At 40.5% G+C, this 23,186-nt stretch overlaps 1 protein-coding gene across 2 annotated transcripts in view; it reads left to right on the top strand.

Annotated features, from left to right (window-relative positions):
• The window catches only part of arid4b (AT-rich interaction domain 4B), a 109,531-nt gene that overhangs the window by 52,007 nt on the left and 34,338 nt on the right, over positions 1-23,186 (top strand). For both annotated transcript variants that reach the window (XM_062058532.1, XM_062058533.1), the window contains exons 4-9: positions 7,343-7,408; positions 8,609-8,699; positions 10,732-10,811; positions 14,325-14,416; positions 20,219-20,360; positions 21,372-21,451. In XM_062058532.1, the coding sequence (XP_061914516.1) occupies positions 7,343-7,408; positions 8,609-8,699; positions 10,732-10,811; positions 14,325-14,416; positions 20,219-20,360; positions 21,372-21,451 (551 nt within the window). The remainder of the gene's footprint in view (positions 1-7,342; positions 7,409-8,608; positions 8,700-10,731; positions 10,812-14,324; positions 14,417-20,218; positions 20,361-21,371; positions 21,452-23,186) is intronic.

Genomic DNA, 23,186 nt, shown 5'->3' with positions numbered 1-23,186 from the left:
TCATATTCAAATAAAAGAGTGGTTTAAGCTATTTTGCTGTGCTGGAGGTTGATGCAAATCCAGCTGTTACCCTTGCACTGTGAAGCCCTGCCTGGGGTTGCTAGTGATGTTCATAGAAACGTCCACAGGCCTAGCTGAGACAGATAAATGGTCTAGTCTCGCTCACCAGGTACCCATTAGGTCCTCAGGCATCCATCTCACCCAAACCCTCCGCACGTATGGCAGTTCAGATGTTGTCCCCCCATAGGTTTCATGCTTTGTTGATGTCTTTGCAGGATACGCGCTGTACTGTATCTTTATCATTTCCAGGGGGGCAAGGCATCTGGTTAATACAATAGAGGAGGGGCAGATCACTTGTCTGTCTTGCTAGTGTGTGGGAGGAACAAAGACTACATGATGGCTTTTGACTGTGCCAGTGTACTGTAGTTCATCCTGTCGAGACAAAAGAACATTTATCTGCCATGCTGACGTACCATAAATACAAGTCAAGTAATGGAGCCTTTTGTGTCCAATGCTACACCAAGTATGGACAAGATTACATTTTTATCTTTGTCATTCTGCTATGTGGACTATGATCAAACAAACCTTCATGATGACATGCAATACAGACATATGTGATACTTCTGCAGCAACCAACATAGGTCGTTAGTAATTCCAAGTCAACTAGTTTGCAATGCATATTGCCACAATACACATGCACTATATGTACCTATGTGTTGTATACACCTGCAGTTATTTGTTGGTGTTTAAGCTTCTGAATATTCCACTTAAGCAAGTTCCTATTTAGCTCATTAATATGGACTTGCTTGTTTAACAAGTCGAGGGTTGCAGGATCTGGCACGGGGTCTTTTGTGATTCAAGAGAGAGGTTTGTGTGACATTTTGCTTATGATGCTGTTCTGCACTTGAAGGCTCATAAAAAAAGTCAGTTAGCCCCATGCTGATTTTACCTACTGTGAAACGATAAGTACACACACCTCTGCTACACTTTGTTAAAAGTGTTTAGTATGCAACCTTTTTTAGACAATATTGGGAGCCCCGTCAAAGAATATGGATGTTTGTACTGTATTTGTTTGTATTTCCTATGTCAACATCTCAATATAGGTTTTCCTTTTATACTTAAAGGGGAACTATACATTTTTTTGCATTTTGCCTATAATTCTGAATCATTTTGTCAGAAAAGAACACGTTTTTCTTTTTTTTGCCTTTAAACTAGCAAAAGTCAGCTAACAATGGAGGTAATGGGATTCACTCTATTCTGTCTATAAAGCGCTCTAAAAACATCCAAAAACATTCATCAACGTTTTACACGCATTTGTACTAGTTTTGTACGGTATACCGGTACTAAAAGTACCGCGATCTTAATTAATTGAAATCGGTACCAAACTACCTTTGAAAAGTACCGTTCTTTCATCTGAATGCCGCTCTGCGGCGGTGACTACAGAGCCGATATGCATGGTGCTGTGTGTCAAAATGCGCACACAAAGTGCATACAAGCAATAACACCTCGGAGAGGAAGAATGGCAAAAAAACGAATTTCTACTGGTTAATAAAGAGGGTGCATGAAGCGCAATATGGCTGTCATTTTATTTTTAAAAAAAATCACAAGTTTACATTATAATAATAATAATAATAATAATAATGTATTAGATTTTATATTGCGCTTTTCTATTGTTAGATACTCAAAGCGCTCACAGAGAAGTGGGAACCCATCATTCATTCACACCTGATGGTGGTAAGCTACATTTTTAGCCACAGCTGCCCTGGGGTAGACTGACGGAAGCGAGGCTGCCAGTTTGCGCCTACGGCCCCTCCGACCACCACCTATCATTCATTCATCATTCATTCACCAGTGTGAGCGGCACCGGGGGCAAGGGTGAAGTGTCCTGCCCAAGGACACAACGGCAGCGATTTGGATCTCAAGAGGCGGGGAGTGAACCTGCAACCCTCAGGTTTCTGGCACGGCCGCTCTACCCAACCTTTTTGGGTAGAGCTTTTTGTAGCTGCGGACCGGTTAACGCTTGAAAATTTGTCCCACGGACTGGGGGGGGTGAATTTATTTTATTTTATTTTTTTCATAAAGAAATACAATCATGTGTGCTTAAGGACTGTATCCCTGCAGACTGTATTGATATATAATGTATATATTGTGTTTTTTATGTTGATTTAATTTTAAAAAAATATATATATATATTTCTTGCGCGGCCCGGTACCAGTCGGCCCGGTGGTTGGGGACCACTGCACTACGCTATACCGCCCCATTGACATTTTGGTACCAAAACGAGAAGCTGTGTCGTGAATAATAACAATACATGCATTAAAGGCCTACTGAAACCCACTACTACCGACCACGCAGTCTGATAGTTTATATATCAATGATGAAATCTTAACATTATAACACATGCCAATACGGCCGGGTTAACTTATAAAGTGACATTTTAAATTTGCCGCTAAACTTCCGGTTCGAAACGCCTCTGAGGATGACGTATGCGCGTGACGTAGCCCGGCGAACACGGGTATGCCTTCCACATTGAAGCCAATACGAAAAAGCTCTGTTTTCATTTCATAATTCCACAGTATTCTGGACATCTGTGTTCGTGAATCTGTTGCAATCATGTTCATTGCATTATGGAGAAGGAAGCTGAGCAAGCAAAGAAGAAAGTTGTCGGTGCGAAATGGACGTATTTTTCGAACGTAGTCAGCAACAACAGTACACAGCCGGCGCTTCTATGTTTACATTCCCGAAAGATGCAGTCAAGATGGAAGAACTCGGATAACAGAGACTCTAACCAGGAGGACTTTTGACTTCGATACACAGACGCCTGTAGAGAACTGGGACAACACAGACTCTTACCAGGATTACTTTGATTTGGATGACAAAGACGCAGACGTGCTACTGTGAGTATGCAGCTTTGGCTTCTAAACATTTGATCGCTTGACCGTATGTGCGCAACTTTTTTTTGCGTATGTACGTAACTTTTTTAAAATATATAAGCTTTATGAACCTTGGGTTAGGTGAACTGTCTTTTGGGCTGAGTGATTGTGTGTGTTGATCAGGTGTTTGAATTGTATTGGCGTGTTCTATGGAGCTAGGAGTTAGCATAGGAGCTAGGAGCTAGCATAACAAACACGCAGGTGTTTTTATGCAGGATTAATTTGTGGCATATTAAATATAAGCCTGGTTGTGTTGTGGCTAATAGAGTATATATATGTCTTGTGTTTATTTACTGTTGTAGTCATTCCCAGCTGAATATCAGGTACCGTGAGTATGCAGCCTTGGCTGCTAAACATTTGTAGCTTGACCGTATGTGCGCGTCACGTACGTAAGTTTTTAAAAATATATAAGCTTTATGAACCTTGGGTTAGGTGAACGGTCTTTTGGGCTGAGTGATTGTGTGTGTTGATCAGGTGTTTGAATTGTATTGGCGTGTTCTATGGAGCTAGGAGCTAGCAGAGGAGCTAGGAGCTAGCGTAACAAACACGCAGGTGTTTTTATGCAGGATTAATTTGTGGCATATTAAATATAAGCCTGGTTGTGTTGTGGCTAATAGAGTATATATATGTCTTGTGTTTATTTACTGTTGTAGTCATTCCCAGCTGAATATCAGGTCACCCCCGGCTCTCACAGCATCTTCCCTATCTGAATAGCTTCAACTCCCCACTAGTCCTTCACTTGCACTTTACTCATCCACAAATCTTTCATCCTCGCTCAAATTAATGGGGAAATTGTCGCTTTCTCGGTCCGAATCTCTCTCACTTCATGCGGCCATCATTGTAAACAATAGGGAACTTTGCGTATATGTTCAACTGACTACGTCACGCTACTTCCGGTAGGTGCAAGCCTTTTTTTTTATCAGATACCAAAAGTTGCAATCTTTATCGTCGTTGTTCTATACTAAATCCTTTCAGCAAAAATATGGCAATATCGTGAAATGATCAAGTATGACACATAGAATAGATCTGCTATCCCCGTTTAAATAAAAAAAAAAAAATTCAGTAGGCCTTTAAAATGGCTTATGTACAAGATAAACTGAAGTATAATTATGATCCGAGAGCAAATTTAAAATCTAATTTACCAAAAACAGAACTCCTAACTGCATTGACCCTAAGTGCTACAAAATAACAAACCAAACCAAAGCATCATTTAGCATTGCTTAAACATAGATAGCAAGCATTGCAATATTTTTCATAGTTGTTAATTTGATGTTTAAAAATGTTGTCTATTTTATTTATTGACTTCCAAATAAAGTCACCCAAAAAAAGACAGATATAATAAGAACAATATAGGCCAACGAACCATGCCAATGAATACATAATCTTGTCAAAAATAATGTACCCAAGGCATTACATTAAAGCATATTATAGTAAAATGTTAGATTAACTGCCATAAATTGGAGGGAATTATCAAAAATTCAATTGAAATTTTATGAAATTTTATCAAAGGATGTCTTTAAAACAGACACCAGAAATACATGGTGTATGAAACTGCAGCAATCACTTTTAGATTATTTTGATAGTTGACTCGATCTTTTAAGAAGAAACCACCTGAACAGTTAATGAACTACAGTATTAAAGTATTTTTTTAAAACGACACCATTTTTATATACTGATAAACAGACTGTAGTTTTTAATTTTAGTTATACACATTTTATATACTGATAAACAGACTGTAGTTTTTCATTTTAGTTATCATGTTTGCTGTTTAGTACAACCAAAACACACATGCAGTTACACGTGTCACATCTTTAAAAGTATGTATACTAGTAATTTAGTGGATTTGCTGAAGCCTAAACTGATAGTCCTGGACAGAATTTGATGCTACGCCCCTGGCCTCTGTAATTATTAATGATCACCACCACCAACTTGTTTTATTGAAATAAAATGGAAAAGCTCCAACTAAGTGACATAGTTAGGAAAGTCGCAGTCAAACACCGTGGTATAATAAAGTAATGGCACACATAAAAAAGCTGAATCCCAAATGCAGTAGAGTAGCGTGAGTGAAGGCCACAAGTGGCAAGGGAAGGGAGTGGGAATCAGCAAAGATGAAGTAGCCCAGTGTGAGTGTGTCCTTAGTGTAAGTAGCACAGTAGTCAAAGGCCCATGTCGGAAGTAACACTGGGTTGTGAGAAAGGTCCGGTGTTATTGATGTCCTGTCTGCAGAGAGGGAGAACTTTGTGCCCTTCCAGGTGCTGAAAACACTTCCTGTATTACAGGCGGCAGGAATGTGATTCTCTCCATATCTGATGAAACCGTCTCTGCAAGCTTTTCATTCCTTTCTTTTGCCTCTTACATGACCGTGGTTCAACATCATCTTTGTTACTTTCATTTGTCTTCTTGATCCTTCCCTCCCAGCCAGACAGTGATTGCTTTTCGCCACTGTTGTTACATTTGAAATTGACTAGGAATAGAGTAAATTTGCTACCTGCAGGTTTGCAGCAGATTCCTAAAGATTCCTATTTGGGCCAGTGTAAGCACATGGATCAGTATATGGCTAAAGTAAAGCTCTGCTGTTTTCATCTGGCATACATCTGCCTGTCAGTATTGCAGCAACTGGACTCTTTCAGAGCTGCTGGCACGACAAGCATTTTGCTGCAGAGGTGACAAAGTGACAGTCAGTATTAAAATGTTTTTGGCGCATTAGTGACTGAGTTGAGGTACTGAGCTTGGCAAAACACTTTACAGAGAATCTTCTTATACAAATCATTACAATTGGCCAGTGTTTTGTCTACAAATTAAAAGATTTCCGCTGATTATGCAAATTATTTTATCAATGTCAAAATTGGCCAACATTTCAACCTCATTAGTATTACTGAGACTTGTGTGCAAACCACAGTACAACTGTGTGTGAACTACACTCAAAGGTGACATATAGCTTAAGAATAAAGGTACTTCTTACTTATGGTTTTATATTGGAAAATATTAGCACGGGATCATGCTAACTTTATGATCTCAGAGTTTGAAAAGCCACACTATTTTCATAGATCATATTGATAATTAGATCTTGTGAACTTACATTGATCTGAGATCTACAGTGTTTGAACCAGAAACTTGTGAGATAGTTATATTGCTAATGCTGATTATAAGGTAATATTTATGGGGGATTCTTTTAAAGGATTCAGATCAGGGCATCACAGCTGTATCATCCTCACTAAATGACAGTAAGAGAGTAATTAATTATTCTGTGTAAATAGTTGTAGCTATGCCACTGCCTAGAGGGCGCTAATTTTCCAAAGTGCTGAGAGCATTATATCCAACCCTTTTCCTGCTGTGAGCATGCAAGCTGTTCCTCCTGTGTGAACACACACACACACACACACACACACACACACACACACACACACACACACACACACACACACACACACACACACACACACACACACACACACACACACACACACACGCAAACATACTTTTTATTTGATTTGTATTTGTATTCTATTTTTTTACATGTGCTGTCCAGCCACTCAGGGAAATCATATTGTTGATGTAGATGCCCATATCTGCTGTGCAGAACTACTTTACAAAAGAGAAACGTTGAATACTTCTCTTGTTGCCTTACATGTATTTGACTTTATTAAATGGGTGTATTTAATGTTTGGCACAACCGGACCAAAGCAAGAAGGAATATAATGAAGGAAAAAAGGAAGACACAGGGGAACTGCTTTGTCTGCTACTGGAATGTACATGCATACGAGACAGCCGTGAGTAAAAGCCATGAATGCCAGTCATTTTATTCAGTCCAAATTACAATTTATATTTAATTTAATCTGTAATTGTGACAAATACAAACATATGGTAGTCAATGGTGGCTTTTAAATGTTTTTGGTTTTAAAATTGTAATGTTGAGCCAGTGACATACACTAATACTTGCTTTGTGAATTGTGAGTGCCATAAATTACCCTTCAAAAATAAGAGTTTATAAGATAGGCCTTGACCTTTTCAATTCTAAACAGATTCGGTGCTTCTGGCTGTGTTTTCACACTGTGTGCTGCGTGTGCACCTTTTGGTCTCACTGTTACCAGATGCATGATCACATTATGATCCACTGTGGCTCCCTTAGTCAAGGCTGCAGATGCAATGATGAGTATGTGTTGGGGAAGAATGGTCTGCTTGTTTGTCTCTGACATTCACAGCTGAAAAAAGCTACAGTTGGTTCTCGCAGATGTGGACGTGACGTACAGACAGATGTCCATGGGGGGTTTAGCTACAGTACAAAATTCTCATACTTCCTGTAACAACAATTTTATATTCAACAATTTCACTTTACAAACTCTCTGTCACATAATTGATCTATTATTCATTTAGCTGACTATTCTCTTCATCACTTCCCTCCTCCTCAGGTGACCTTTAAAGCAGATCTGTCCACAGCTGAGGTCCACGATGAGAGCATCAAAGGTCCTCTAAAGGTGAGATGGCATGACTGATTTTTTTACCTTGAACTTTTTGTTTTGATTCAAATGACAAGCCATTGTGTTATAAGGAAGACATTACTAGATTTATATCGAACTACTTTGACCCGAACATAAGACAGCTCCTTTTTCAGAACCAATTTTTTTATTATATTTTTTACAAAAATAACTAAAATATTTGATGCTTTATTACATTTATTTTTAAATTAATGTCAGTGAGATGACATATAATAGATTACTATACATAACGATATACAACCCCTGGCAAAAAATTGGAATCACCAGACTTGGAGATGTTGATTCATTTGTTTAATTATATAAAGAAAAGACATTACACAAAACCATAGTTATTTCAAACCTGAAGGATGAACTTCCACTCTCTGTCATGATACGGTATGAAGGAAAATGGTAGTTGTTTTAAAACCATTTGGTTTTTTTCATACAGCGGTATACCTTGTAACCGGTAACCGGCCCATGCCTAGTTGGCACATGACAGAAAGCTGTCTCTAGTAAACTTGCAATCCAGGAGATTGAGCAGAATGTGTGATATTCACCTTTTTATAGATTTTCAAATGCATGGCCATTCACTTCAATGCCGATTCGATCGTTAGCGATCGTGATTTTTTTCCCCACAATTTGATTGACAAGCTTGAGTATTTTATATCCACACAAAAACCTCAAAATCCAGGAGTTTGGTAATCCAGTTAGGATGTCTGTAGAGGAGGGCAATTCACGGAAATCTATCAGGGTTGCAAAGCTCTTCGACTCACGCTGAACTATACTCTGCGGAAGTCAGGGCTGAAAACGAGCCGACAAACTGCAGCAACTCAGGGAGCTCTGTGCCCATAATTAGTGGCGTCTGGCGTTGGGGGGAATGTACGACAAGGTGCTGTAGATTCCGTGCAACATCATCGTGTTGTGAAAGTGTTTGTTTTGATATGCAGCACAGCCTGCTTTTTAAGTGTCAATAATCACAGACAAACACCATTTATTTATACAGTACCTCAAAAGACTTTACAAACCACGACATCATCCCCTGATCTGAACCCACATCCGCCGATGTTCATCCTAATTCAATCCGACCAGCCCAAATTGTGATTGTGATTAAAATTGTATTGATTTTGCAGCCTTAGACAATGCAGTAATCTGATTTGTTTGGTTAAGAAGCCAAAAATCAGCAACATATCTGTCCCACAGGTTGGTGCTATTGTAGAAGTGAAGAACCAGGATGCAGTTTACCAGGAAGCCACAATCAATAAATTGACTGACGCAAGTATTTACACAGTTGGTGAGTGATTTATCATTAAAACATTTTTATTTAGAGAACTAGGCAAAAAGCCACGTTTGGTGACATAAGTGGGTATTCAGAATGGGCTTCTCCCACCTCACTATAAGGTCATAGAACTACCGTATTTTTCGGATTATAAATCACAGTTTTTTTCATAGTTTGGCCGTGGGTGCGACATATACTCCGGAGCGATTTATGTGTGAAATTATTAACACATTACTGTAAAATATCAAAAACAATTATTTATCTCATTCGCGTAAGAGACGAAGCAAATGGCAGCAATCGTCACACACGCATGTCAGCAATCGTCACTCACACGTCAACCAATAAGAATTCGGCGGGGGAGGGTCATGGCAGAAGTGCATTGTGGGTCATGGGATGCTAACTGCTATATGCTACTGCCGCAGCTATTAAAATGGATCACATCAACATTGGCGGTAACTTATAAAAACTGAGAAGGACTGAACAATAATGGCACCGTAAAGGAAATCATATACTGCAGATTACAAGCTGGACGTAGTGAAATATGCAGCAGAGAACGGCAATCGAGCAGCAGAAAGAAAGGACATACCAGAGGCAACACCGGGGAGGAAGATTTCATGGGATTTAGCGACCGGGAGTGACAGATTGTTTGGTAAACGTATAGCATGTTCTATATGATATAGTTATTTGAATGACTCTTGCCATGATGTGTTGCGTTAACATACCAGGCACGTTCTCAGTTGGTTATTTGTGCGTCATTGCCGTACACTTATTCATCCTGTTGTTCACTATTCTTTATTCATTTTAAATTGCCTTTCAAATGTCTATTCTTGGTGTTGGATTTTATCAAATAAATTTTCCCCAAAAATGCGACTTATACTCCAGTGCGACGTATATATGTTTTTTTGTTTTTCTTTTTATTGTGCATTTTCGGCCGGTGCGACGTATACTCCGGAGCGACTTATAGTCCGAAAAATACGGTACATGCTTTCTACCTACTACTCGGTGAAGCACAATTACTGTATGATATTCATAAATATTATACTGATGCATATTATACGGCAATGAACAATAACTACAACAATGAAATGGTTAAGATGTTACAAAAGAAACAAAAACCTTGTAATGTATTCAAAAAAGTTTTAGAAAGGACGTGAATTTCCAACTATGTCAATGAGTACCCTAATTCAGGGTTAAGATAGTCTTGAACAGTTGCCTCTTTAAATTCAGTGCAGATGGGCTTCAATATTTACTCTCCTGTAGATCTACTTTTCTTCTCAGCCATGTCCCTAGGGACACATCTGGCCTTTTTACCTGTTCATTTCTGAGCTATTACTGAACTGTGTCTATTTGCTTTTTTGCGCTGTGGAGGATGACACACTGCAAGTCTTCCCTGTAATTGACCAAAAAAAACCATTATGAGGGTAGTGTGAGTGTGGCAAAAACAGCAAAGCCAAATGCAGCAAGAAATTTGATCACATGTGGTGCAACACAATTGGAAAACGATCATAATCATTATTGGGGAAAGGCAAACAAATTTTCGCATAGTGCAGCTTGAGTAATGTTCAATGTTTCTGAGTGTTAACATATCCATGTTAACACTCAGAACCATTGCCATGTTGCACAATTGAGAGGCAATCACATTTGACATGATTGAAACGACTCGTGAGTGTGTGTGTTCTTTTTCCTAAAGAAATTAAGTTGTAACCTGTGCCAGTCTATTTAGCTGCTGCTTGTTACTAAAGTGTGCCCTTGAGGCTTGTCTGCTGTTTTGAAAAAATATTCTCCGTACACAATCTTTCTTTTCATTCATCAGTGAGAAAAGAAATGTATACGTCCATGCCGCACACTGTTTCCCTCGAGAGATGCTGAAATCATTGAATAAATAACAAGTAGAATTGTGTACCTTTCACCCAAAGATGTGTAAATGTGTGCTTAAGTGATGTTTATTGATGATGTGTAATAATTGTAGTGCCTGTCCTGCATTAAATTGTGGCTTCCTGTCACAGCAATGTCATCAGTTTGTATGTTTGTATGGTCACCCTTACAGTGTTTGACGATGGCGACGAGAAAACCTTAAGGCGTTCCTCCCTCTGCCTTAAAGGCGCCCGGCACTTCGCAGAGAGTGAGGCAAGTACCAAGATGTCATGCAGCATCTATTTTGTACTAAGCACCTTTTTGACAAATCATACTATTTATTTTTTTTGTGTGTTGTATGAAAGCAGATGCTGCATTAACCTTGATGTTATCTGTTATCTGTTACTTCTGTTACGAATTAAAATGTTTACAGTATGCCAAAAAAGTGAGCACATCCAATTTCAGTAACTCTTTTTATATTACAGTACAGTGGTACCTTACCTTATGAGTAATATGACCTACAAGCTGTCTCTCAGCTTCTTATGTTTTAAGTTTCAAGCATACCTTCAATTACAAGCATTTTCACCTTGGGTTTAAGTGATATTTGTAACAGGGTTGTGCCATTTGAGCAATCAAGAGTTATTATATTGTTGTACATTGTTGTTTTTGCTTTGTCTACACAACAAACAAACATAAGTTGTGTTTCGACAGTTTATGTGTGCGTTTGGGCATTGCTCAGAGATCGACATCCTGCCCGCCAACTAGGGCTGGGTTGTATGATGACATTATTAATATATCGATATTTCTTTTTAGCTAGATATTAAATGCAACTGTATCATTAATATCGATATAGAATGATTTGATGTGGAAGTATCAGCGCTCATTCTCTCTGCGCTGGGTGCTGTATCCCTCCTCCTCCAGGCAGGGTCAGAGCCGCAGTCACCTGACACTAACTCCAGTACGAGGTGTATGTGAAGCATACCTGTCTGTCAACCTTACCGTTTTTGCTGGGAAATTGCGTATTTTAACCTTCCGTCCCGGCGTCTTCCCGGTCACCCCCTGGATTTTGTTCTCATTGAAAAAATAATCATCAGCAGTATTGCCGCTAATACAGTGATCAAGTGTTTGACTCAAGCCTCGGCAACACGCGCTCATGACAGCGGCGTGTCGATTTGCAATTTAAGCAAATTTTTCAAATCAACAACGTAAGAGAGAGATGCACTTGAAGACGACGGAGAAAACATTTCAGTTTCAGTTTATTTCGAACATGCAAACGATACAATGTAATGTATCACATATTTCTAGTTTTGCAACGGTATGAATACATTTTTTTTAAAAGCTGACAGAAATAATGAACTCGTCATATGAGCTTCCGAGTCACAGCTACCTTGCCCAAGAACTGCCACAACAAACGTATACAATCTGAAAGGGTGTTCAGCTGCAGTGGCAATATAGTCTGCTGCCACAAAGCATCCTGCAGTTGACAGCTTGGTGTTCCTGGTTAAAACTATTGAAAGAACAAGGGTCTTCTAAAGAGTAAAAAAAAACCCACCATTTTTAAATGGAAATCATTTTCAAGTTGCTGCTGATGTTTAAAAATGTCCTCTAAACCAGGCACTATATTTCATATGTTGCTCGTTTGTGTTTTTGTTATTATCTGAGGATTTGAGCATAGTTTAAGGTTTGAGTTAAAGAAGATTGAAGATTATACTTTACAATTCTTATAATATTTTCAAGTTTTTTTTTAATTGTATTTAATATTTTGTGTGTCTTATCTATTCATGAAACAGAAAACAAAAAAGTTACTAATGTTAAGTATTTGTTTCAATGAACTTGACCCCCATATATGGCTTTGCCTTTGTCTAAATTCACTTCCCGCAAAAAATATTGTATATCAATATTCAGCCAACATTTTTTGGGATATGAGTTTTGGTCCATATTGCCCAGCCCTACCTCCAACCATCAGAACTAAAAAAGTTTTTGCGAAGGAGGAGAAGCCAATGACACAATAAAAGAAGCAAGTTGTTAAGCTAGGGTAAACCCTGAGAGTTGCCAATATACTTGTGGGGGCGTGGGTAGGTGCGTGGTCATTTTGATGTCCTCATATAACTTGCATAATCGTTGATGATGCATAATCGTGATGATGCATAATATATTTTCTTTAAAAAGACTAAAACATGTACATACATTTAAAAACAAGTCTTGCTAGCATTAACATATTTTTTCTTAAATCGTGTTGCTCTATTTATATAACTGTTATTGTACAATTTGACACAGGCCATATACTAGTGGCGGCCACTTGTCTTTCAAGTAGTGGACGCTCATTTTCAGCTACTCTCTAAACATTAGTACAGTCGCCAATAACAGATAAATGATATCAAAATGAAGATTTTACAAAGAAAACCACTTAATTTTTTTTAAATTCTCCATATAAAAAGAAACAACAGAATAAAACTAGAAAAATGCTCTGGCATTTGTTTATATTTCAAGATTGCTGATTTGCTCATTTTGCTGTCAATCATGGCATTCAGGCTCAGCCAAATCATCCAATCATCATGAGGAAGCCCGGTGCCCACTTCTCTTTCATTTACAGAGATGCTCGGCAACCGTGGGCGATACAAGCCCGTGCATATTATTCAATGATGTTGTCGAGTTTCGCTGCAGTGCAACAACCCACTCCATGCTTCCCGATCCAACCCATTCCATGCTTCCCCATTGAACGCTTTGCTTCAACACTGTTTAATCCACTGTGATGCGTCACCTGTTGCCAAAGTAGCTGATTCTGGCAAAAAGTTGAACGCACCTAAGCACATATTTAGTCAATAAAATGTTAACACAAAGGTACATATTTCACAATTATTTTGATATATATTTTAGAGGAAGCTGAACTTGTAATGCATTCGTAGAGCAATCACCTCTACCGTATATCTATATCCCTAGCAGGTCTCCAATGTGAACGGCCTCTGGCATGTTAGAACAAGGCGAGTCAAGGAAGTCGGCAAGTCAAATCTGTTACTTAGGGACAAACATTGAATCTAAGGTCGGGGTCGGTCGGGCTGGAGTACAAAGCGGGTTTGTGCACGTGCCGTGGTTAGAAGACCCACCGCCCAAGTCGCCAGAGCCATGGTGCGGGTGGTTCTTCGGTCTTACCGCCAAGGCTCCATCTTGCTTACGATTGATCAAAGTCTTTCGATGGCCTGATTTTCGGTGCATCACTAGTAAAAAAAATGTTTAAGGTGTGGCAACTTTTTTTTGCTGTGGCGTCGTGCCACGATCAACTACACATATGGGAAACCCACGCAGCCACAAATGTATCCATATAAATATTGAGAAGCTGCAGATACTTAGTTTTACGTGTTTCAATTTGTTCTGTCTAGTCTTGACTCAACAAACCGGACGGTCAAGCATTACCTTTGGTACACAGACATACTGTAAATTTCACTTGTTGTCGACGGAGTTCTCCGGTTCGTCTGTCAAATACGTTTGTGTGCAACATAAACAGCGATTTTCTAATTCCTACGCAGCTGTTTGGACATTAATAGCTGTGATTTGATTATGTACGCAGCACAGCAAATCTACTGCTTTCCAAGCTGTACACTGACTATGCTAAGTTATATCCAAGTTAATGTCTTCTGTCCCTTGAGAAGATATAATAAAATAGTTGCTGAAATGTGAGGCGTGAACTACTGTACACACATTATCTAAAAGGTCAGGTTTAAATGAGACTAACAACTGTAGTTTTAAATACACGGACAGTCCCTTTACTGCTGTTTGTCTCCTATGCAGACACTCGACAGACTCCCTCTCACCAACCCTGAGCATTTTGGCACACCTGTCATCGGCAAGAAGGGTAACCGGGGCAGACGATCCAACCCAATGTGAGTACCCTCTTTATTTTTTATGTCATGCATCAAGCAAGCATCAATTAAAGTATGTGATGCAGTGGAATGATGTGAGGTGTTGCCTGCCAACCCTCACTGTTCAGAAAGACTCACCCCCTATTCTAAGAATCTTGAAAGCAAAGACTTGCTCTCATTTCCATCTCTTTTTTAAAAAATCTCTGGGGCCGGGAGCAGGAAAATCCACTCAGTTTTTGGATGGGTGTGTTATGTTCTATTATGCCTACTTCAAACTGCAGTCTTCATGTGGGAATAGAAACTGCTTCAGGGTTTTGGCAATGGACAGCACTGCGATTATAAAGTGCACACTCTACTTAATAATCTCATTCCGACACCATTGCTAATGGCATTCATGCAATATTGACTTGGAGGAGTCTCAGCTGAACTTTAGCACCTTTGGCTTGTCTTCCTCAACACTAAAGTCTTTTTACAATCATTAGGAATTGTGCCTGAAGAGAGATTACTGACAAAATACTGAACATTAATACTTTTAAGACATTGTCTTGAAGACTTGTTGCATACTTGTTCGGTATTTACAGAAAGGCCTGCATTGATGGTTACAAACCTAATTTTCCACACTATTAAATACACTGCTGCATAAACTCTGGCTTTTAGTAGAAGTGTTTTGTGTGAAAACAGTCTGATTGATCTGAAAACGTTTGGAAAAGCATAAATCACACATCAGAGTAGTCCTCTGATGACTGATTTGGCTGAAATTATATTTGATCCTGATTAAGATGATGAATACTCTCTTACCCACATTTCCGCAGATGTGCTAAATATTGAGCTGCCACTTGCTGGTTACGGTTATAGAAAATCCACCATATGAGGGACCCTGGTTTTATATGGTTACCTTTGTTTGTAGAGATAGTTTCTCTAATAATTGGATTTTAACACCTGCACGCGTGTTTAATGTAGAAGTCAGATGTTTATTGACACTCATCATGGACAAGAGCTTTAGTTTGACAGCCTTCAATGGATCAACCAATACACAGAAAGTCAGAAGAAAAACACAGGACATTCATGCTCTTGATGAGCGTATGCAAAATTTACTCTAGCTTTGTCATTACGATAAGCAATAAAAATATCAGAAACACTGTAACTTTAATTGGAGCTTTTTAAAAGAACATATTTTACATACGCCCACACGTCTATCTAGTTTTGCATGAGTTGTTTTTTTAATGCAAGGGTTAAATATTGGCTAAAGCCCACTGGAACACTTGTCATGTTTGTTTATACCTATCAATGATGTTGCTCGGCAACTAATGGATACCTGAAGAGGTCAACCAGACCATTGTCACACAGCCAAAGTGATGTTTTTAAATGTATGTGCAGATTGAATAAAATGGATTATTCCTGGTTCTTTGTCTTATGTTAAGATACATAAATACAAGCATATTTATTGCACAGCTGGTGGTTGGGTTTTTTGTAGAAATAAAGCAAAGTTCATTTCACAGGTTGTCATTTTATTTTTTGTCAAGTCAGTGGTCTCTGAACTTTTTCTCCAATTTTATTAGTCATACGTGAAACATATTTGTAGTTTTCCTTTCATTAGGAAAACTAAAGTTTTCCTTTTCAGTAGGAGTGTTTTTGTTAGTGCCTTTGATTTGTAGTTTACTCGGTGATGTTAAGGTAGTAGCTGTAATAGCAGCCAAGCAGATTTATTGCTAATGCCAGACCGTGCGTGTGCGTGTGCGTGCGCGTGTGCGCGTGCGTGTATGCGCGCACACAGATTAGCAGAGTTGGCCTAGTGAAGCAGAACGAAAGGGTTGAGGCTCTTTTAGCTTGCTGGTGCTGCTTACATGATCACATTTAGTGGCATGTTGAGGCTGAATGAGCTGCTTCATCTAGCCAAAGATACTATAACGGAACAGTCAGGAGTTACACTCCACTACATACTCTTAAAAGGCTTATTAACAAAGGAGGTTGTTAAACAATAGATTACTACTGCTGGTTTTCTTTTCAATGCTGTTTGTTTTTTCAGTTGGCGGAATCATGCAAAAACAACCTAACCCATTATCTATAAGGCTTTGTTGAGAGGTGGGGCATGTTCTAAAAAATGCTTATGTTTTACTAAGGATCTGCATGGATTATTGGATCCAGATATTAGGGCTGCACAATTAATCAAATATTATTCATGGTTTTTGGCTGCCATGATTAAATGAGGGTGATTGTCGGCAATATGAACATTTAAAAAGCAGGCTACACGGCATAATGCATATCAAGTCGAGCACTTTCACAGCAGCTGCAGCAGAGAAAAGCCCTGTGAAGCGTGTCCCACCCACGACAGACACTTAATTAATAAACATCATTATTATTATTATTATTAACATTAACAAACATTTCTCAGGCTGCTGCAGCCAATAGCTTTGTTTCACGTTGTTTCACCCCTTTCATTTCTGTGGAGTCTCGGCGTGCTTTAAAGACTGCACTACTGTTATTAGATGCCGACGGGTGTGGACAATATTAGAGATGGACGCATTTGTCCCACAAAAAAAAATGTGGATTAGATGTCAGAAGTATCACTTTTATTTAGAACCATACGGTGTTGTTGGAGAAGAACGGAACGTGTTTATTAGACTTCATCTTCATTAGCTAAACTGCTTTGTTGTTTAAATGTATATTAAAAAGTAAACACCATGTTTTTCTGTTTTGTTTTTTTACAATATTTGTATTTTTTCCATGTTACAAAGTTGTTACTTTAAAAAACAGTAACAGCATTTTGTGAATGTTTTGCGGTATTTTGGTGTTTAATATACAATATATTTTTGCACAAAACTTTTATGGATCTCAGGTTTTGGAGCAACACATGTTGCCATCCAAGCAACGTTACCATGGACGCCCCTGCTTATTTCAGCAAGACAATGCCAAGCCATGTGTTACATCAACGTGGCTTCATAATAAAAGAGTGCAGGTACTAGACTGGCCTGCCTGTAGTCCAGACCTGTCTCCCATTGAAAATGTGTGGCGCATTATGAAGCCTAAAATACCACAACGGAGACCCCCGGACTGTTGAACAACTTAAGCTGTACATCATGCAAGAATGGGAAAGAATTCCACCTGAGAAGCTTAAAAAATGTGTCTCCTCAGTTCCCAAACGTTTGCTGAGTGTTGTTAAAAGGAAAGGCCATGTAACACAGTGGTGAACATGCCCTTTCCCAACTACTTTGGCACGTGTTGCAGCCATGAAGTTCCAAGTTAATTATTATTTGCAAAAAAAAAAAAAAGTTTATGAGTTTGAACATCAAATATCTTGTCTTTGTAGTGCATTCAATTGAATATGGGTTGAAAAGGATTTGCAAATCATTGTATTCCGTTTATATTTACATCTAACACAATTTCCCAACTCATATGGAAACGGGGTTTGTACCTTTTAAGGTACGGTACTCAAAGCGCTTTGACACTATTTGGACAGTCACCCATTCACACACACGTTCACACACTTTTGGCAGGAGCTGCCATGAAAGGCCCTAACGATGGCTTATCAGGAGCAATCAATCAATCAGTTTACCTATACAGCCCTTAATCACACATGTCTCAAAGGGCTGCACAAGCCACAACGACATCCTCTGCTCAGATTCCACATCAGGGCAAGAAAAAACTCAACCCAATTGGAAAAACGAGAAACCTTAGAAGGGACCGCAGATGTGGGAACCCCCCCACCTGGGTGACCGGTGCAATGAATGCCGAGTGGATACAGTTAATAATGTGAGAGTCCAGTCCAAAGTGGGGCCAGCAGGTGACGTCTTGCATGTAGACACGGCGGGGCGCAGAGATGTCACTGACTGATGCATAAGGAGTAGTCCACCCCGGGTCCCGACTTCATTTTAAAAGTCCAGTCCATTGGGAGGCTAGCAGGGGATCATCAAGGATAGGACATGACTTGGATGGCAAAAGCTGGGGATCAACCAGAAACCCTCAAGTTGCTGGCACGGCCGCTGTACCAACTGAGCCACGCCACCCACACAGTGGTACATGGTGGTATTAGCTCTATTAAACACTTTTTAATGGTTTTCTTTCGATGCCCTAAAAAATATAAAAAAACATTTACCACCACATGGGTCCACACGCCATCAATTGGACACCCACGTTTAACCAAACCATACATTTGATTGTTTGTAGTGTTAAACATGTACACTAAAATACACAAATATCTATTTACCGTATTTTTCGGACTATAAGTCACTCCGGAGTATACGTCGCACCGACCGAAAATGCACATTAAAGAAGGAAAAAAACATATATACGTCGCACTGGAGTACAAGTCGCATTTTTTGGGGAAATTTATTTGATAAAATCCAACACCAAGAATAGACATTTGAAAGGCAATTTAAAATGAATAAAGAATAGTGAACAACAGGCTGAATAAGTGTACGCCATATAACGCACAAATAACCAACTGAGAACGTGCCTGGTATGTTAACGCAACACATCATGGCAAGAGTCATTCAAATAACTATAACATATAGAACATGCTATATGTTTACCAAACAATCTGTCACTCCCGATCGCTAAATCCCATGAAATCTTCCTCCCCGGTGTTGCCTCTGGTATGTCCTTTCTTTCTGCTGCTCGATTGCCGTTCTCTGCTGCATATTTCACTACGTCCAGCTTGTAATCTGCAGTATATGATTTTCTTTTCAGTGCCATTTTTGTTCAGTCCTTCCCAGTTTTTATAAGTTACCGCCAATGTTGATGTGATCCATTTTAATAGCTACGGCAGTAGCATATAGCATATAGCAGTTAGCATCCCATGACCCACAATGCACTTCTGCCATGACCCTCCCCCGCCAAATTCTTATTGGTTGACGTGTGTGTGACGACTGCTGACGTGTGTGTGACGATTGCTGCCATTTGCTTCGTCTCTTACGAGAATGAGATAAATAATATTATTTGATATTTTACGGTAATGTGTTAATAATTTCACACATAAATCGCTCCGGAGTATATGTCGCACCCACGGCCAAACTATGAAAAAAACTGCCATTTATAATCCGAAAAATTCGGTATTTAGAATGATGATTGTACACATTCACGTAAAATAGTTTTTCAATGCGCAATTGCGTTTCCGCATTCCCTGGATTTATACGCATGTGAAAATGCAGGGGGTGCATGAATTCCACTGGGGAGCATGTCTCTGGTCGGGGTCGTCATGGAGCACTGTGCCCCAAACAATGGCCTCTCGCGTTGGCGGGGGACCGCTACACGAGGCTTCAATACGAGCTGCTGTTCCTTTTCTGCCGCAGCAGATGTTAAAGTGCTTGATTTGATATGCATCGTAGCCTACTTTTTAAATGTTAATATCGCCGACAATCACCCTCATTTAATCGGGGCAGCCAAAATCGTGATCATTATTAACATTTGATTAAATGTGCAGCCCTAATTGTGTTTAGCAATTCTTTGCATGTTTTTAAAATATGATTTTGTATTATTGTCGCCCCTTTTTTTAAATGTACAGTACCGGTACTAATCTTGACATACTTAATATCAACTATACCTCTTTTTACTCTGCTGTATATTTTTGTGTTTGGTGCGTTACACCACATAGCACATTCACACGCATGCGGTCAGGAGATTCAAATTGAATCATTGAATATAATTCATTATACATTTCTATAAACAATGACCGTTTTTCTTACAATATTCAGTATTTTATAGTATAAATTCCTACTACATTATTCAAAAGCATCTTGCAAAATATTCTCTAAATGCACACGCATGCACTTTACCTTTCCGTTGTGTAGTAGCCCTTTCAGTAGGTGTTATTTTTTTGTCCCACAGCCAAGAGGAGGACTTGTCTTCATCCTCCAGTGAAGAAGAGGAGAGCGATCAGAGACAGAATGAAGATCTGTTCGGAACGGTGGTCTGCGTGGAGGGAGTGGCTGCTGGGGATAAAAAGAAGACCACGTGGTATCCTGCCTTGGTGAGCCCACAGCCTTCCTCCACTGTCCTCTGCTTTATTACTGTGAAGTAACAGGCATCAGAGCTGCTGATCTCACAGCACTGTGTCATCTCATCTTTCATCAGCTCTTAGATTTTTGCCAGAGAAACCACTCACTAAGGAATGCCGAATGCAAGGTGCTGACAGCCACAAATAAGCCCAGTTTCTTTTTGCACTGGCTGTCGAGCGTTTTTGAATTAAAAAACAGCTGAGGCTACTTCTTTCTCCCAATTTTGCCTAAAAAAATACAGCACAATCTTTCAGTTGTTCCAAACCGTTCCTCTCCTACATTTAACTCTGCACCAGCAATAGTGACAGGCTTTCTTTGTTTATGTAAGAGTTCCAAGTCAATGTTGGAGAATGAGAGAGGGCGGAGAAAGCTGCCCCTTTAAACATGCAGTTAGCAGAGCCCCGCCTACAGTGTTTGTTGTTGTTGGCCTGATGTTGACTGAGCTCCATGCTACCTCCTTGTGGAAGCCTAGGGAGCTACACACTACTGTGTCCTCAAACGTACAGAGTGCCTTAGAAATTCTTGTTTGCCACAGACGATGGAGCTGAATAGTGTGTCCTTTGTAATTAAATGTTTTAAAACTTGCATTCTGGCAGTGTGCATGTGTCTGTAAAAAAAAAAAAAAAAAAAAAAGGTTACCTGAGAAATGTGTTATTCAAACATTATGCTACTGTGTCATAAATAGTGAAGGCAGAAGTATGCAGTGCTGCCTCCCTTGGATTAGACTTCTGACAGTGTGCTCCTCAACTTCACTAAACAACAAAGCCACATGCAGCGATTGGTGCACAATATTTACACATTACTTATCAATACAGTCTTGGGCTCATCCAGATTTTTGTTTGTCATCTGTCAGTGCGACCTTTGCGGAAACCTCTAGTCATTCACCCATACTGTGACAACCCCCACTTCCATCAGTTCAGTACCACACCACTACACGCTATTTCATCTGACCTCTGCACTGTCTCTTGTTTCTGCACACGAAGGTCACCTCCCCGGACTGCCATGATGACATCACAATGAAGAAGGAAAGCATCTTTGTCCGCTCATTCAAGGACGGGAAATTGTGAGTCCAAACCATTCACAAAGTGAATAATGATTTGAGCAGCAGAATATGTGATTTGAGGTAGGGCTGGGTGATATATCGAATATACTCGATATATTGCGTGTTTGTCTTTGTGCGATATAGAAAATGACTATATCGTGATATTCGAATATACGTTCTCACACAGTGGGTTTTTAGCTGCGGCCATTACACTACAGGCGTTTCTCCCTCTTTCTTGTCTCCTTCTCACAGAGAGATAAAACAAGCGCACCTTCTTACATACGTCACATACTGTCGTGCGTGCAAAGTCATACGCTCAGAGTAAAAATGCTGCATACATGCACTGTTCTGCTCCGTGAAAATCATTCCAGTAGGGATTTTGTAAAAGGTTAGCACAAAGTTCTCAAGATACTCCATCATAAAGAGAAAGAAAGTTGTTAAAACACACAAACATAGAGAAAGTATTCTGCGTGTCCGACTTACTGCCGGCAATGCGGACCAAGCTCTGACACTGATCGTACAGGGAGCGGACAGCCACAATCAGACAGTCCGATACCCCATACTCTCTGAGCACTCCCCACAGGACCTCCCGAGGGACACGGTCGAATGCCTTCTCCAAGTCCACAAAGCACATGTAGACTGGTTGGGCAAACTCCCATGCACCCTCAAGGACCCTGCCGAGAGTATAGAGCTGGTCCACAGTTCCACGACCAGGACGAAAACCACACTGTTCCTCCTGAATCCGAGGTTCGACTATCCGGCGTAGCCTCCTCTCCAATAAACCTGAATAGACCTTACCGGGAAGGTTGAGGAGTGTGATCCCACGATAGTTGGAACACACCCTCTGGTTCCCCTTCTTAACGAGAGGAACCACCACCCCTGTCTGCCAATCTAGAGGTACCACCCCCGATGTCCACGCGATGCTGCAGAGTCTTGTCAACCAAGACAGCCCCACAGCATCCAGAACCTTAAGGAACTCCGGGCGGATCTCATCCACCCCCGGGGCCTTGCCACCGAGGAGCTTTTTAACTACCTCAGCAACCTCAGCCCCAGAAATAGGAGAGCCCACCACAGATTCCCCAGGCACTGCTTCCTCATAGGAAGACGTGTCGGTGGGATTGAGGAGGTCTTCGAAGTATTCCCTCCACCGATCCACAACATCCGCAGTCAAGGTCAGCAGAACACCATCCGCACCATACACGGTGTTGACAGTGAACTGCTCCCCCTTCCTGAGGCGGCGGATGGTGGTCCAGAATCGCTTCGAAGCCGTCCGGAAGTCGTTTTCCATGGCTTCCCCGAACTCCTCCCATGTCCGAGTTTTTGCCTCTGCGACCGCTGAAGCCGCACACCGCTTGGCCTGTCGGTACCTGTCCGCTGCCTCCGGAGTCCTATGAGCCAAAAGAACCCGATAGGACTCCTTCTTCAGTTTGACGGCATCCCTCACCGCCGGTGTCCACCAACGGGTTCTAGGATTACCGCCACGACAGGCACCAACTACCTTGCGGCCACAGCTCCAATCAGCCGCCTCGACAATAGAGGTGCGGAACATGGTCCACTCGGACTCAATGTCCAGCACCTCCCTCGTGACATGTTCAAAGTTCTTCCAGAGGTGGGAATTGAAACTCTCTGACAGGAGACTCTGCCAGACGTTCCCAGCAGACCCTCACAATGCGTTTGGGCCTGCCAGGTCTGTCCGGCATCCTCCCCCACCATCGCAGCCAACTCACCACCAGGTGGTGATCGGTAGAAAGCTCCG

The sequence above is a fragment of the Entelurus aequoreus genome, linkage group LG09, assembly GCF_033978785.1.
Source record: "Entelurus aequoreus isolate RoL-2023_Sb linkage group LG09, RoL_Eaeq_v1.1, whole genome shotgun sequence".
NCBI classification, from domain to species: domain Eukaryota; kingdom Metazoa; phylum Chordata; class Actinopteri; order Syngnathiformes; family Syngnathidae; genus Entelurus; species Entelurus aequoreus.
Note: the sequence above shows the minus strand (reverse complement) of the source record. Positions and strands in the feature narration are given on the sequence as shown.